We start from the raw sequence: 16,429 nt of genomic DNA, 5'->3' as shown, positions 1-16,429 counted from the left end.
TGTTTGCAAAAATCATGCGAAGAAAATTAAGAAAATGGTTGAGATGTTTTAAAAAAAATATTAAAACGAAATGAAATTTATAAATCTTATCCTTTATTTACAACTAATATAAATTAATGAAAAATGAGTTTTTTTAAATAAAAAAGGTGTAGCCTCAATAAAGTTTAACTAAACTAAAAAAACCAAATTTGTTAAGTTGAATATCTTTATTTGAGGTTTAACCCGAGATCTAACAATTGTGTGTTTTTTTTTTTTTTTTGGTAGAACAATTGTGTGTTTTTATCATTTAAAAAGGAAAAAGTGTAGCCCTTTTTAATTTTTGGTTTTTCTTTTTTTACACTCATAAAATCATAGTTGGATTCATGTCCCGCAAGAGATGATCCGACTCGCTGGATAGCATGTGAGTAAAAAAAAGTGTGCAGAAATCATGCAAAAAGTTAGAAAAATGCTGTGTGTTTTTTTTTTTTTTTTAAATATCAAATGAAATGAAATTTATAAATCTTATCTTTTATTTAAAACTAATATAATTTATCTTTTTTTTAATATAAAGTAATGAAAAATGAGTTTTTTTTTAAGCTAAAATGATATATAATAACAACACAAGGGTCTTCCTAGCACAAGATGTACAAGGAATAAAAAATAAAAATCCGTTAAGTCACAACCGATGAACAAAACATTTTTTTTTTTTAAATAAAAAAGATGTAGTCTTGTCAATAAAGTCTAACTAAACTCACAAAACCAAATTTGCTAAGTTGAACATCTTTATTTTAGGTTTGAACCCGAAATTTATCAATTGTGTGATTATCATTTAAAAGGAAAAAGGTGTAGGCTTCATGATTTTATGCAAGTTATACCAATAATAATTTTAATTTTTTTTTGGTCAAGATAACAATAATAATTTGATCAAAAAGTAGAAACTTTATAGAACAAAGCTTGACCAAATACATTCACAAAATTAGAAAAAATAATTAAAAACACAAAAAATCAAACAAAAATCATTTTAGAAAATATATTCATTCAACTTAACTTAAATTAAATTTTGTAATAAGAAATTAACTGAAACAAAAATTACACGTATAATCCTCCGTTCAAAAGGATCTGAGTGATACCACTTTACTTCCTTCTTCGTCTTCTTTCTGTTTATTGAAAATTAAAATTAATGACGCAGATTTGAAAACACGCAAACTCACTGAACAATAAAGCATATAAAAACTTATTAAACACTGAAAAATTTGGTTAGTTAATTCATCTCTTTGTGTGTGCTTGTGTTTTCAACAATGGCGGATCGGAAGAATGAAGGTTTTCTCACCTACGCTTATCTTCTTATCTACATTGCTCTCTCCAGCGGTCAAATTTTCTTCAACAAGGTTACCTTTCATTCTTCTTCATTTTGCATGCTTTTCTATGCTAGAAAAGTTTCTGTGTTGATTTATAAGCTAGGATTGGTTTTTTTTTTTTTTTTCTTTTTTTGAGGTTAGGTTGAATTTTTATGAGGTTTGTGTTGTTGATTGAAATTGAAATTTGAATCTGATATATGCTGATGAATCAAATTAAGGATTTGTAAATATTTAGCAGTAGTTGACTTATTAAGGATTTGCAATTTTTTTTTTTTTTGTAGTAGTTGAGATGTTAATGTTTTCTGAGATAGGGTTTTTAGTGAAAGAGAATTGAAGGGATTAAGCAATTTTTTGTTTGTGTGTATGGATGATGGAATGCTAGTGGGAAATAATGGAGTACCTTACGTCAGTGGTTGTTGTTTGAATTTGGATCATTGATTATTCTGTTAATGGTTTGGCTCTCTTTTGATTGATCTTTGGAAGTATTGATGTATCCTGTTTTGCTTTTAAATGATGGTCTTGTTTGGATAAACAACTTATTTGAATAGCACAAGCACGGCACTTGTGATGATAAGTGCTTATGTATATGTTATTTCTGTGACAAAAGATAAAATAAAGTTATTGTTTTGGTGGAATGTTATTAGTGGTAAATTAATAGTAGAGTATCTTACATCAATGCTTGTTGTTTGGATTTGTATTATTGATTATTGATTTTTATGGTTTGGCTGTCTTTTGAGTGATCTTTGGAAGTATTGATGTATCCTGTTTTGCTTTAGAATTATTTGCAACTTATAGCACAAGTGTGGTGCTTATCATGATAAGTACTTATATAAAAGTTATTTCTATAACAAAAGATAAAATATAAGTTATTGTTTTTGTATAAGCTATAAGTTGTTCTCATAAGCTATCTTGGAAAATTTATGGAAATAAGCTGAAAACAATTTATGAACAATTTTATAAGATTTTTTTTATAAGTTCTTCCAGACTGTCTCACAAAACTTATGACAGTAGATAAGCTCAAATAAGGCAAATCAAAAAGGATATTTGATTTGAGAAATGGACGAAGGAGACAATGTGAACTTATGTTGTTATGTATCTAATGCATTTTCTTTATGGTTTGGCTGTCTTTTGAGTGATCCTTGGAAGTATTATCGTGTCCTGTTTGGTTATTGATTTATACATTATGCTTGTTTTGATAAATGAGTGAAGAGAAAACGTGCACAGTTGCATACATGTTTTTATGTATCTATCTGATGGATATGTTTGTTTTTGTTTACAATTTTGTTGTCTGCAGTGGGTTTTGTCCTCTAAGGAAATTAACTTTCCTTATCCTTTGGCATTGACTCTACTTCACATGGTCTTCTCATCTGTTGTATGTTTTGTATTAACCAAAGTTCTAAAGGTAAGTTTTAATGTTTGGTGTAATGTGTTATTGGATCAGCTACTATTACGAAATACTGATTAATTATATGTTTCTTGTAGGTTTTGAAGGTTGAGGAAGGAATGACTCCTGAAATGTAAGTAAATAAAAGACAATTTCTGTAGATTATGGCTGATTTATAGGTTTTCATGTATGTGTATTTTTGGTTTTTCCTTACTTTCTCTGGCTGTTGGTCACTGAAATGTTAAAAGTGGGATCATGAGACAATACACGTACTGATTAAAAAAGGTTGTTAACTAATAGCTATTAGCCGCAAATTTTCATGTATGGATATATACCTCCAACTTTGACCCATTAATCCCAAAATATGTCATCAGTGTCACACATGTCTTATAAGGTACTTGAGATATAACGATGCTAATTTTTTATTACCATCAAGAAGATATTTTTTGAGGGATGACAGATTACCTTGAGAGTTTGATTTCCTGTGAACTAGTTCAAAATGGATGGCTACACCTTTAGTATTTGTGTTTGGCAATTTTCAGACAAGATTCAAGCCATTTGTTTCATAGTTACTCTACAAATTACTTTCTCTGTTTTAGGTTCAGCTGCCACAGTTTGTTTTGAAAACTAATACTAATGCTAATGAAGTTGCAAAGTGACCGGCTCCATAAATTTCTCCATCTTTGTTGATTAGTCCCTTTTGGATTTTTTTTTTATTGATATTATTGTCATCTTTTACTTTCTCTAATTTTGTGAACATGGGTTGGGCTGGTTAAATGCTCGTGGATATGTGCATACATTCCGCGTGCGAGTGTCTTTGTAAATATTTTGCTTATTGTGATGTTAACTTACATTTATTAACATCAAGGAAGGCCATGTGCCTTAATAATTGATTTCATTAAATGCTTGTGATGTCTCCAAGTTCCAGTTGTAATTATATCTTATTGCAGATATGCCTCTTCTGTTGTGCCAATTGGAGCCATGTTTGCAATGACACTTTGGCTTGGAAATACTGCCTACCTGTATATTTCTGTTGCATTTGCACAAATGCTGAAGGCAATTAGTAAGTTATTTCGATTTGTGATTCTGTTATTTTCAACAATAGTTAGGTATCTTTAGCCATTTATGTATGATTTCTAGTTATTTTCCAATGGTAAACTTAATGGCTAAATATGTATCATGACATTTAAAAGAATCGGATTTGTTGGTTTATCAACTTGCCCTGACTGTGTACAGTTTATGATTGTATATTTGTATTCCATACTTATCCTCCAAAACTGCAACTAATTGCAAATTCTCTCTCATTCTTTAAATGCAAATCACAGTGCCTGTAGCTGTTTTTGTGCTTGGAGTAGCTGCAGGACTCGAGGTGATGAGCTGCAGAATGCTTTTTATCATGTCATTGATTAGTTTTGGAGTTCTAGTAGCTTCTTATGGTGAGATAAATATAAACTGGATTGGAGTAGTTTACCAAATGGGAGGTGTTGTTGGTGAAGCTCTAAGACTTATCTTCATGGAAATTTTTGTTAAGAGAAAGGGTCTTAAGTTGAATCCTATATCCGTCATGTATTATGTTAGTCCCTGCAGGCAAGTGCTCTTTTAATAATTTACTTATTGTTGCTTTAGTTTATCATGCTTCGTGTGTATATCGATAGCTATGAAAATAATATTGAGTTTTTCTGCAGTGCACTTTGTTTATTCCTTCCATGGATATTTCTAGAGAGATCGAAGATGGAGGACCATGGAACATGGAACTTCCCACCTGTTATACTTATCCTCAATTGCCTTTGCACTTTTGCTCTAAACTTATCAGTATTCCTTGTGATTTCACACACAAGTGCTTTAACCATTCGTGTTGCTGGAGTTGTTAAGGATTGGGTGGTTGTCTTACTGTCTGCTGCTCTGTTTGCTGACACAAAGTTAACAATCATCAATTTATTTGGCTATGGAATTGGTAAGTATCTTATAATGTTTGACCTTCTAAATTTTCCTTTCTCATTTGATAATCCCTTGAGGATTTTTCATAATATTTCTCTCAGTTGCTATAGTTTACTCATAGATATTCCATAATCCAGGGACGGTGGGTAGTCCAGTATTAGGTGTTCCCTGGAAGCCTGTGTGCTTGTTAACATATATAAACCTAGCAAACAAATACATGCCTTCATTTCCGACATTGTTGTATGCAAATCTTAGATCAAACAACAGTCATGTTTCTCCTCTTTTTGTCCCTTTATATAAGGGTGTGGGTACTGATTGGAGAGTGATGTGGGCATGTGGCGTATTCTATTTTGTTTATCAACATTTATTGGTCGAAGTGGTAATGGTAAGTAATTTGGTTTCCTATAAGTAATGTGTCGGATTTAAGTCTTGAGGATGTTATACATACGCAGTCACTGGGAGAGATTCATCCCTAAGTGGGTTACCCAGCGCAACTCAGAGTAGTTGGGTTCCGAAGTGTTTTATAGATGCTGAGTCTCAAATCATAAAAAATTACTGTGTCTGGTTATGATACTCACTGATGTAGTTTGGAGTGTGGAGACAAGCTTGTGGAGGATTAAATGTAGGTTTTAAAATTGATTTTTGAAAATATTCCTTAGAGAAGTACAAATACTGTATTCAAATTAAAAGTTAAATGGTAAAATATACAAATTAGATTAGTTGTAAGGCTTGGATGTGTAGCAGCTCTGAATCTTATTAAATGTGAATCTAGAAATATGAGCAGTTTCCGTAACGATGGCTAATTATTATTGCAAATATTTATTCAGCCATTGCAGGTGTAGCAGCATATAATAACTTCAAGTTGAAAAAGGAAGCGACTCCTGACTCCTCAAATGCTTCTGAGCTTGTTGAATCTACCCCAAGGCAGGAGTCTCAGCCTTTAATAAGTAGATAGCAGCAGCCTGAAGTACTCAATGTATGTATAAATATGTTTGAATTGATCCTTTTTCTTCCCACATTTTTGCTTCTTCTTATATAGTGTTTCTTTTTATACCTTCCAGTTGTTCATGCCCTACGGGAACATATAGTAGATAGCAACACAGTTCGCAGATAGTGTAGCAAGAATGCATCAAATGTTCATGTAATAGATATAGGTATAAACAAGCGTTATGGAGTTTCTTCAATCTTATAAACAATTCAGTCGGGAAAGTAATGCGCAGAATCAAGTGTAATATGTGTAGATGTAATACACAAACTTTGTCCTTTCAAACACAGGTGCTAAGCCATGGCATTTGAATTTTGAGGACTCTGAAGTTATCCAGAGTGATAATTTTTTAAAGCAATTTGCCAGTTTCAATCTTAGTATGATTGGGCCTTGGGCTGGTGCCAGGGGTTTTTGTACTGCATTCAGTCGCACAGATGAAAACTTTGGAAGGTTATTTTGATTTTTTAAAATGTATTTTGATAGTGATTGGTTCATTGTTGGAGACGTTTACTACTCCATTACTGAGTCTCTAAGGGGAGACAGGTGTTGATCAAAAGTTAGAACGAATGTTTCATTCTATTCCTATACTACATGTATTTGAAGAATACTTGTGTTTTGGCATCACTGTTTGATCTTTTTTTGCCTATATGATTTACTGTTTATAACTTTGTGATAAAAGCTAGTGTTGCCATATATCAGAAGTATACTATGGCTTAATTAACATCTGAATTCCAAATCCCTTGCAGATAGTAACAAGGTTTTAACTTTTTAAATTTTTAGTAACAAGGTTATTGATTTACATTGCACAGGCTTAGACTTCTATTTTAGAAGATTTACTAAGACTTCTATTTTAGAAGATTTACTGGACAGAACAATGAGTTTCTCTGGTCCCCCTCTATCACCATTTTTTTGTGTCGTATTTTTCCTCACTGAATTTTCCATCAAGTGCATTGTGGCACAATCGAATAAAATCCTCCACCAATCAGTGTATTCTTTGACATCTAGCAAACGATGTTAGCAGGTGGCGCCAGTCCCTAAAAATATACAAACCCAGTTTAGATGTGGTAGGATTGCACCGCAATGTCTAAGAACACAATCTAATAGATCATTGTTCCTGTTTAACCTAAATTTTCATTTACCAAATTTAGCCATAACATCAAACACACAACTTCTGCCAAAAATGATTTATATCAAAACTAATGAAATTGGACTGGGTGGTGCTGGCATGAGAACAATGACTATTTGATGGTCTACTTGAAATTTGAAATAGCATCGAGGCTTATCTAGGCTCCTTATTCTTTGCAATTGAAGATGCAAATGTTGGTTCTTGTTGAGGTACTGGTGCACTGTAATATCGAGTTATTGTTTATTCGTCTGGGAGAAATTCTTGTGCCGTACTTAGGAAGGTTGACTCTCGTTATTGTTTGATTTAATATCGAGTTTAGGAAGGTTGACTCTTGTTTTTGTTGACTTGGGCTCATCTTATGCCAAAATCAAAGTTTTCTGTTGTGGAATAAAGTTTGCTTGGACCACACATCTTATTTTAACAAAAAAAAAAAAATGTTTAAATCGTTAGATCAAATGCCGCCACTCCTACATTTATGTATGTGAGTGTCCAAGCGCTATTGTCATCTAGTCTATTTTTTATTTTTATCTTTATTTTTAAAAGTTTGCAATTTTTATTGAGACGGATAATCACATGAATTATGAAAATTCATAAAAAATAATGAAATTAACAGATTCTCACTTTTACTAATACTAATAAAATATTCGTGTGCAATATTATCCAAAATCCAATTAAAACAATATCTCAAACCTTAAGGGCCACCATATTTCAACAGGTCCCATGCATGTATAAATTTTATAAATTTATATTAGTATCCGATGATTTCTGAGAGAATATTAGTATCTAATCTTGATTTTTATTTTAAAAATATAATATATTTTTTTATGTTGTCCGGGGTTCGAACCCTGAACTTATGTATTATCTTTATCAACTGAACTAATCTCACGAGTACAAAGAATAAAAAATATAATAGTCAACTGAGGAGATATTTCAGTCAAAGAAACAAAATTAATATAATAGTTGAATGTAATTTAATATATTTTTTTTAAATAATTAAAACTCTCTAGAACAAATAACACCTAAAGAAAGAAAAAAAATCTGAGTCAGGTTCACTGAACAGTATTAACTCCCTGCCTCTCTTTTCCTCTTTCTTACCATTTTTTATTTTTGTTTCAGTATTCTTTTTTTATTATTATAAGAACTAAGACCGGTCAAAAAATTGTACAGTAAGAACTAAGAAGGTGCTAGAAGAAAAAATAAACAAAATAAAAATAAAATAAAAAAATAACAGAGAAACAAAGAGAGGGAAAGAAAAGAAGAACCTCTCTAAAGCTATCGAATTCGCGCGATGCGATTACGGTGGCGGCGTTGGCGGCGTTCAGAATTGTCCCCTTCTCCACCGTCCAATGCTGTGGTGGCTCCACCCTGTCTCCGCCGTCTGCGTCGTTGATGGCTTTGCAGATGACCTGGAACCCTAATCTCCTCACTCCCAAACGCAAAACTTCTCCTCCGTTAGGTCTTCGCAATCTCGGTAACTCTTGCTATCTCAATAGCGTTCTTCAGTGCCTCACTTTCACTCCTCCTCTCGCCAATTTCTGTCTCCGTTCTCTTCATTCCTCTCTCTGTAAGAATCTCCCTTCAATTTCATCTAATTTTCTTTAATTTCTGTAACCTAACCCTAATTTTACGTATTTTGACCTAATTTACGATTTAATTTTTTCAGGTGATAATTCTGGTTCATCGTGTCCGTTTTGCATATTAGAGAAACAAATTACGCGGTTACTCCGATTGGATCTTACTTCCGACGCGCCAACGAAGATTCAAAGCTGTATACGGATCTTCGCGGAGCATTTTCGTTTCGGTCGTCAGGAGGACGCACATGAGTTTTTACGATACGTTATTGATGCTTGTCATAATTCGTGTCTGCGTTTGAAGAAGCTTAGAAGGAAAGGTGGCGGTGGTGGTGAAGGTGGAGGTTCTGTTGTGAAGGAAATTTTTGGCGGTGCTTTGCAGAGTCAGGTTAAGTGTTTATCTTGCGGATACGAATCGAATAAGGTTGATGAGATTATGGATATTAATCTCGATGTTTTTCATAGTAATTCGATTAGGGATTCTATGCAAAAGTTTTTTCAGCCTGAGGTTTTAGATGGAAATAATAAGTACAAATGTGATGGGTGAGTGTCTGTGTTTTTTTATCTTTTTTGAATTTCGATTTTTTTTTTATGTTATTTTTTAGGTTAAGGCTTTTATTGATTGATTTTTCGGTATTGTTCAGTTGTAAGAAGTTGGTTGCGGCGAAGAAGCAGATGTCCATACTTCAAGCACCTAATATACTTGTGATACAGCTCAAGGTTGGTTGGTTCTATTCAGTTTTCGTAGAAAATAGAGTTGTTTGTTCATATTTCGCTATGCTATAGTGGTGTAGTGTGGCTATAGCGTCTATTTGACTACATTTTGTATTAAACAGCGTTTTGTGAAACAATAGTGATTTGTTCAAATTTTGCTATGCTATAACTGCTATTTGAAACACTGCATTGTAATAGTGTGTTGCGGAACAATAGCAATTTGTTCAAATTTATATACTTAGTGCTATAGCAATGCTATTTGATAACATTCAATAGAGAGTTGCTGAGCAATAGAGATTTATTCAAATTTTGCTACACAATAGCACTATAGCTGCAATTTGTTCAAATTTCTATAGTCGCTATTTGAAACACTGGTTATATTGTAATAGTCTATTGCGAAACAATAGCTATTTGTTCGAATTTGCTACGCAATAGTACTATAGCCGCGATTTGTTCTGACTTTGCTGCGCTATAGTGCTATAGCTGCTATTTAAAACACTGGTTGTATTGCAATTGCGTATTGCGGAACAATAGCAATTTGTTCAAATTTTGCTACCTAGTGCTATAGCACCGCTATTTGATAACATTGGCTATATTGTTGTTCTTTGTTTTATATTTGCTTGTACTAGTTGTGTTTTATTTTTGTACTGATGGTGTGTTGATGAATATGGGTTGTAGAGATTTGAGGGCATATTGGGTGGCAAGATTGATAAGGCTGTTGGATTTGAAGAGGTTTTGGTCCTTTCTAACTTCATGTGCAAAGCAAGCCAGGTATGTTTGGTATTTGTTTTGAACTAGTTACTGCGAAAAAGTGTCAGTTCAGTTTTTGCACATTGACATGATAGTTGGTGTTTAAGCCATTCTACTTAGATATTTGTGACTGTTTCTTCCTTTATGTTTGTCAACGTGTAGTACCCAAATTTGATATCTCGCTTGTCTTATCCAAATTATGCACTCAAAACAATAGGGGGAAATCTCTCAGCTCTAGCCAGCCTTCCAGTAATTTGCTATGTTTATTTTAGTATATTTGTTTTGTTAAGCAGCAATGATTGATTTTACTGTTTCTTGTCATGTTTGTTTTAGCCAAATTTGTCTTGCTTTTGTTTTATAAATATTATTATTATTGTTATTATAATAAAAAAGAATTACTCATGAAAAAGTGATATTAAAAGATAAGAGGATAAGATTAAAATATTGGTGTTTGTTTTAGCCAAATTTGTCTTGCTTTTGTTTTTTAAATATTATTATTGTTATTATAATAAAAAAAGAATTAATCATGAAAAAGAGATATTAAAAGATAAGAGGATAAGATTAAAATATTGGTGACACACTGTTATTATTTAAACACATAATGGTTGCTTTGCAAAGAAGCCTGTCAAATGAGATGATAAGTGTTTTATGGAAGATGAAAAAACTCATTATTGGAGATTCGAGCTATCTAGAGTGGTAGTTGACAGACTTTTTGGGTTGAATGAGAAAAACCTTTTGGGTAATTTGTGGTTTGGAATTTACTTTTGCATGAGATTGGCCAGAAAGATTCTTATAAATGACATTGAAAGGTTTCCTGGTCATCTACTTTAGGTGCTATTGTTACAAAGTTTATTTGCCAGTCCTGTGTAGTCTGCTGTTTGTACATGGGATTTCAATATTAAATGGAAATCCTGTAATTATGAATTGGATAGTTGTCAATACATGTTGATTTGAAGAAGAGCTAGTAGATGAAAGTTTATCAGGTTTTTAAACTCAGTATATTGTAGGTTGGAGACCGTAGGTATTGTATGGACAAGTGTTGTATACTTTTATTGCTATTAAGTTATGTTGCAGCTTGTTATATTCACTGTATTTGGTTGGAGCAGAGTGCTCAAGTGTGAAGAATAAACTAGAAGAAATCTCTGTCATTAGATCTTTTGTGGATAGGATTGCTATTATGTCTTGTTTGGTGATCATAGGATAGGATTGCATTTATGTCCTTTGTTTGGTGATCATAGACAAATTTGTGAAGGTATTCAAAAGGATTATTGTATGGGTGAATGCAAACGTCTTCGTGCGATAGTAAAATACTAAGTTTGCAGTTTTATGAGCTTGTAATCCCTGAGAAGTATGCAAATCATTACTGATAGTGGATCTAGAATCAATGAAGAATTCTAAACATTCTTCAATCTTTACTGTGTTTGGTTTTTGTTGTTTTCTTAGTTGATATTGTTATTATGGCATATATACAACATAAGGTGCACTTGCATTTGAGATCTTGAGGATCTGGGCTAAGTGTTTGTGTCTGTGTGTGTGTGTATGTGTCTATATATATATATATATATATATATATATATGCATAAAAAACTTATGACCTCTTTCATGCACTTGAAGTTTGATTATAGATCTATTTGAGCATGCACTGTCCAATATTACTTAATTATCAACTAGTAGATACTTTGTGGTGATATTTATTTGATTATAGATCTATTCATATATTATGCTCCGCTTCTTTCTAACAATTATTTTTTATTTATTTTTGTGTGTAGGATCCGCAACCAGAATATAAGCTCTTTGGTACTATTGTACATTCAGGATACTCCCCTGAATCTGGTCACTATTACGCTTATATAAAGGTTTGTGAATTTATAAGTCCATCTGTATGCAAATTATGTAGTCTGTCCATTGATTTATGGTTATTGTAATTTTCGATTCTGTTCACAGGATGCAATGGGTCGTTGGTATTGCTGTGATGATTCTTGTGTAACACTTGCATCCCTGCAAGAAGTTTTGTCAGAGAAGGTTTATATTCTCTTTTTCTCTCGTACTAACCAAAGGCCAGCATCAGTTAGTAGTTCTCTTGCATCTAATGGTGTAAAGCCACATCATTCCAATGGGAGTCAGGCATCTGAATCCCCTAAGGTTGATGTACAACTCAAAGCAGTGCAAGCAAAATCAGATTCTGAGCAATCTTCTTGGAAAGATATGCCAAGTGTATCTAAGATTGGTAAAGTTCCTTCTGGCTTGCGAGTGAAGTTTGGCATTAATGGAAGTTCAATTTCCAAAAGAAGTCCCGTTCCTGTAAGTCTCAATGGAAAAGTTGATGTGTTTAGTAATCAACCCTTACTAACAAATGGGCATGCAACAGATTCAGTTTCTTTGGAGAATGGTAAGAAAGATCCTTCTTCACCATTACCCACCAAGAACGGCTTTGACAAAACTAAAGTTGATGTTGCTAACAACTCGAAACGGAAGGAGTCGACAGTAACAAATGGATACGCTGGTATTCGGAAGGAGTCGACGGTAACAAATGGATACGCTGGTATTCGGAAGGAGTCGACGGTAACAAATGGATACACTGGTATTCAGACGGTTGATACCCATTCTGTAAAACTTGATCCTCCGGAAGATATTGATAGAAGCGAGGTAATCTCAGGTAGAGAGCCTGCCAACTTTAAGCAAGAAACTAATGGTGTCCTGAACAAATCTAAAATATTGGGGAATAAGAGAAAAGTACAGGAGTCTCCATGCATTTTGCTTGCCCAAGATGGTCAGTCTCGTGCTAGAGTTGAAGAAATGAAATACATGTATGATCATATATACCTTAACTCAATCTTTATTTAATTTTTTCTTACTAAATTTACTTAAGGGAAATGCTAACCGGCGCCCTCGGGGCACTGAACATTGGAAGTTGTGCAGTCAACTCAAAAGTCTAAACACATGCTACAAACCTATGCTATTTTCAACTTAAAACTTTCTTTTTTAGGCTTAAACCAGTGCCCCAGGGCATTGGTTAGCATGACCCTTTATTTTGTTATTGGACTTAAATGAAAACTTCATTCTTCAATGATGCCTGGATATGCTTTGTATTTTCTAATATATGTTGAAGGGTATCTCATTCTTTTGATGGCGTTTCATAAACAAGTTTAGAATTTGGTCGTAGGGTTCAAACTGTCGAAGATAGTTAATGTTTAGAGTGTAAATGTGTCGATTTGATTATCTTAAGAAATAGGCAAACGAGTGTGCAAACAATTTTTGACATGAAAAAGATGGCAACCAGCATGAAGAGTTAAGTACAGAATGATTAAGCAAGAGATATCCATAGAAAAATAAAATATTTACATATTTTAGCATGTGAGATATTGAATAAAGAGACAAGGAACCGAAGAGATAAATTATGGAACAGGAAAAATTAGGTTATTCATTATATGTCTGATTTTTTTGATAATGTTTTCTTTTAAATAATTCATTGTTCATCATATGCCTGATACTGATACTGATGCTATATTTTCAAAACCATCATTCAGTCTTGAGAAAGAAGCAAAGTCAGTTTTGAGGTCATGTGGCTGGACAGGTAAGGTTGATGAGTTTATGCGTGTTAGAAAGAGGCTGCATGAAAAAGAAGCGGGGTGTTTAACAAGTGATGTAAAAAGGTATGTTTGATCACACTGGCTAAATTTCACTTCATGCTTTGGATCATTAATATTTCACATAAACATGACTGTAGCACAAATCTGTTAAAGTTGTAATTCATTTTTACCATGTCTTTTAAGTTTCCATGAGACTGAATTCAATTTCAAACTAGAGTTTAATCATTATGCAACGACAGTTTAAGTTTTATTTCACTGTCTTTGCCATAGGATAAATATGTTAAGTTGTATGGTCATTTGTGATTAGACGTTTGTGTAAAACTTTATTACATTGTTGGTGTAAATTATTTAATTCTTTAACTAAATAATTCTAGATTCCAGGTGGAGTGTTTTAGGGTCTGTCAGGTTCGATAATGAGGGGGGATTTTAATAGGGGAAAAATATACAATTGCATTTTGCACCCTTATAATATTTAAGGTCACAAAAAGTGAGGATATATAGGTCGAAAATTAAACAAACATTCGCCCCTCTCCAAATCCCCTTGCTTTGCAGGAGGGCTAAAATTAGCTCAGGATTGATTTTGTTCCTCTCTCTTCCCATTCCCTCCCCTCCAAAAAATTAAGCCAAACAGCTAAAATTTAAAATAATCATTCCCTCCGCTCTCCCTACAACACGTTCTTGGCAGCGTTATCGAGATTCGATGGCAGAAGGCCTAAAATCTGCTATTTTATGCCACACCTTGGCTTCACCATTGTTCCCAAATTGGCTATTGTGGTGACCAAAAATCCATCACTGCAATATGCCATGGCCGCTGGTAGGCCCATATTACAAAGTATATAAGACAAGAGGCAAAAAGGTAAGTGGAAGAGGAAGGCTCTATGACAATGTGGGTTTGGTGAGAACAGAAGTGTGGAGGTTGTAACAGAATGCTTCTACATGAATGTCCACCAAATTGTCAAATTTGTCGATTTAGCAGATAACTCATAAGATTCAATGAACTTTCCCCTTCACTCTGATCCTGAAGGTGTCTATCTTGCTCTGGATCGCTGCGCAAAATTGCAAAAACATAGGTTTGTAGCATGTGTGTTGAGCTTTGGAACCTCGAGCAATTTGGGTCGGGGATATCCTGTTTTGAGAAACATTGCTGTATTCTTCATTGGCTTAATTCCATTATTCTCCACTCACCAAACTAAACTTTCTCAAGACCCATCTGTCCGCCTATGCCATTGAATCATCTGTCCTTCCTCAGCGAGAGTTTTGGTTTGAGCATCTTCGGTTTGCAGGTTTAAGCCTGTGGGTTGTCTGTCACTGTTTTGCAACCTATCTGCCTTAAAGTACAACTTATCTTAGGTTGGAGCCCCTCCACAAGTCTACTGTTTGTCACTGCTTCACTTGTTCTGGCTGAAACCCACCACAGTACAACCTATCTGTCCGTGATTTTTTTCTTTTCTTCTATGATATTAGAATGTGTGCTTCTTCTGGGGTCGTTTGAAATATAAGTATATAAAATAAACTTGCAAAGTATGTGCTCATTTTTGTTCTTTTTCCTGCTATCATAGATATATAATAAATAGCTAAATTCTTACTTAACTTATAGTTAAACGAGATTTTACTGCCTCTGGTTATAATTCTTGACTTGGATATGCACTTTCTGCCATGCAGGAAGTTAATAGGAGATGCCCGGAGTGCTTTCAAATCACAGATTCCCGAGTCATTGAGAAAGGATCTGATTGCACGTCTCCAATCATTTAGCCAAGAAAAAGTACAATTTGAAGGGCCTTGATCACACGGTTTCGTTGGTATGAGGTGATCTATACTTTTATTCTACTGATTTACCATTTTATAAACCTTTAGGTCCGATAGTGATTCATGTATTAAAAAGCCATTGATGGTTTTTATTTTTCCCAAAATGTTTGCAGCATGTTGATGTGTCTTTGCCAGTGATGCCTGGTGTGTATACTGTATTACTAATTATCGTAGGAATGGTGGTACCCATACTCGGATGTGTAGTTTGGGTTTGTCACATACTGACTCTTTGAGCTAGTGCTGGCGTTAGTGGCTGGAGAACATGGAGAGACTGTGTCGTTCAAGTCTTCTCTACAGTGCTTTGTAATGATTTTGTAGGTGCTCCTTCCATATTTGATATAGAAGTTCAGATTTCATGTTTTTGCTATATGTTCTCTTTCTCCGTGGAGGCTACGAAGTTTTATTTAATCGTTGAGGAGAGTATACGGAATTCTATTCATTTTGTACAATCTGTTTTAGTTGTGTACTGGAGCAAAGTCATATTTTTCTATAATGTTGCTCTACAAATTTTGCATCTTAGATGAGGCTGTATATGGCTTTTGGATACATATTACCGACTTTATGATTGTAGTTTTTGGTATCAAGTGAAAAAATATTAGTCTGTGATAGTGGACGTTATTCCAAAATTTCAAGGGTGTATCACTCAATTTGGTAGATACAAGTACAACACAGCCTAATATAACCCCTAAAAAAAAAAAAAAAGCCTAATATAAGAGTCGCAGATGCTTTGCTTTAATGTCAAGAGTTTACAATAGGTTTATTTTGTAAACGTTTTTTGTTTTTTATTTTATCAAGAAATATTGTAAAACGTTTATATAAAGTTTGTATGATAGAAAAACCTCATTTTTAAAAAAGTGTTAACCTTGTTTGATTTTTTAAAGCTACCGCAGGTAATTGTATGGTTTAATTTGCTTTTATGAAAATAGTTTTATTGAAATAACATTGTTGAATTAATTATTTAACTTCCTCTCAAAGATTTAAAACTGTTGCACATGATAAATCCATTTAAAACATTCTATGATGTCATTTTTTAACACCGTCTATAAGCATACAAATTAATCTCTTTTCAAATGCCTATGACAATTTTTGCTCCTTCAAAAAAAAAAACTATGACAATTTTTGTGATAACTTTTTTCTCTCTTTTTATTAGTAAAAAATATAGAGAGAGAAAAAAAAACAGAGAGAATTAAAACATTGAGTAATAGAGGGAGCTATCCAAAAAATGCCA

General features: G+C 33.4%; 2 protein-coding genes across 3 annotated transcripts; both read left to right on the top strand.

Moving 5' to 3' along the window:
* The first annotated feature begins 1,057 nt into the window (after nt 1-1,057).
* LOC25487058 (probable sugar phosphate/phosphate translocator At3g14410) lies at nt 1,058-6,380 on the top strand. Its single transcript, XM_013608909.3, has 8 exons — nt 1,058-1,367; nt 2,632-2,739; nt 2,820-2,854; nt 3,672-3,784; nt 4,047-4,308; nt 4,407-4,675; nt 5,487-5,635; nt 5,721-6,380. Exons 1-7 carry the CDS (start codon nt 1,278-1,280, stop codon nt 5,612-5,614), a joined length of 1,005 nt encoding a protein of 334 aa, XP_013464363.1. The 5' UTR covers nt 1,058-1,277; the 3' UTR covers nt 5,615-5,635; nt 5,721-6,380.
* Nucleotides 6,381-7,979: 1,599 nt separating this feature from the next.
* Nucleotides 7,980-15,827, top strand: LOC25487057 (ubiquitin carboxyl-terminal hydrolase 25). Of its 2 annotated transcripts, none has more exons than XM_024776369.2 (9): nt 7,980-8,334; nt 8,434-8,884; nt 8,986-9,061; nt 9,734-9,826; nt 11,575-11,661; nt 11,750-12,612; nt 13,333-13,458; nt 15,058-15,194; nt 15,315-15,827. In XM_024776369.2, the coding sequence occupies exons 1-8, from the start codon at nt 8,160-8,162 to the stop codon at nt 15,176-15,178; spliced, it is 1,992 nt and encodes a 663-aa protein (XP_024632137.1). In that variant the 5' UTR covers nt 7,980-8,159; the 3' UTR covers nt 15,179-15,194; nt 15,315-15,827. The 2 variants fall into 2 exon arrangements, with proteins under 2 accessions (XP_024632137.1, XP_013464362.1); XM_013608908.3 differs by having other exon boundaries at nt 15,058-15,201.
* Nucleotides 15,828-16,429: the final 602 nt, after the last annotated feature.

The sequence above is a fragment of the Medicago truncatula genome, chromosome 2, assembly GCF_003473485.1.
Source record: "Medicago truncatula cultivar Jemalong A17 chromosome 2, MtrunA17r5.0-ANR, whole genome shotgun sequence".
Classification (NCBI taxonomy): Eukaryota; Viridiplantae; Streptophyta; class Magnoliopsida; order Fabales; family Fabaceae; genus Medicago; species Medicago truncatula.
The sequence above is the reverse complement of the archived record's forward strand: the minus strand, read 5'-3'. Positions and strand labels throughout refer to the sequence as shown.

Bases quoted from the DNA above. Each gene is read 5' to 3' on its own strand.
- LOC25487058 (XM_013608909.3), top strand. From the start codon at position 1,278: ATGGCGGATCGGAAGAATGAAGGTTTTCTCACCTACGCTTATCTTCTT. The intron at 3,785-4,046 runs GTAAGTTATTTC...TGCAAATCACAG, and splicing joins ACAAATGCTGAAGGCAATTA to TGCCTGTAGCTGTTTTTGTG. The intron at 4,676-5,486 runs GTAAGTATCTTA...ATATTTATTCAG, and splicing joins TTTATTTGGCTATGGAATTG to CCATTGCAGGTGTAGCAGCA.
- LOC25487057 (XM_024776369.2), top strand. From the start codon at position 8,160: ATGGCTTTGCAGATGACCTGGAACCCTAATCTCCTCACTCCCAAACGC. The intron at 8,335-8,433 runs GTAAGAATCTCC...TAATTTTTTCAG, and splicing joins TTCTCTTCATTCCTCTCTCT to GTGATAATTCTGGTTCATCG. The intron at 13,459-15,057 runs GTATGTTTGATC...TCTGCCATGCAG, and splicing joins TTAACAAGTGATGTAAAAAG to GAAGTTAATAGGAGATGCCC.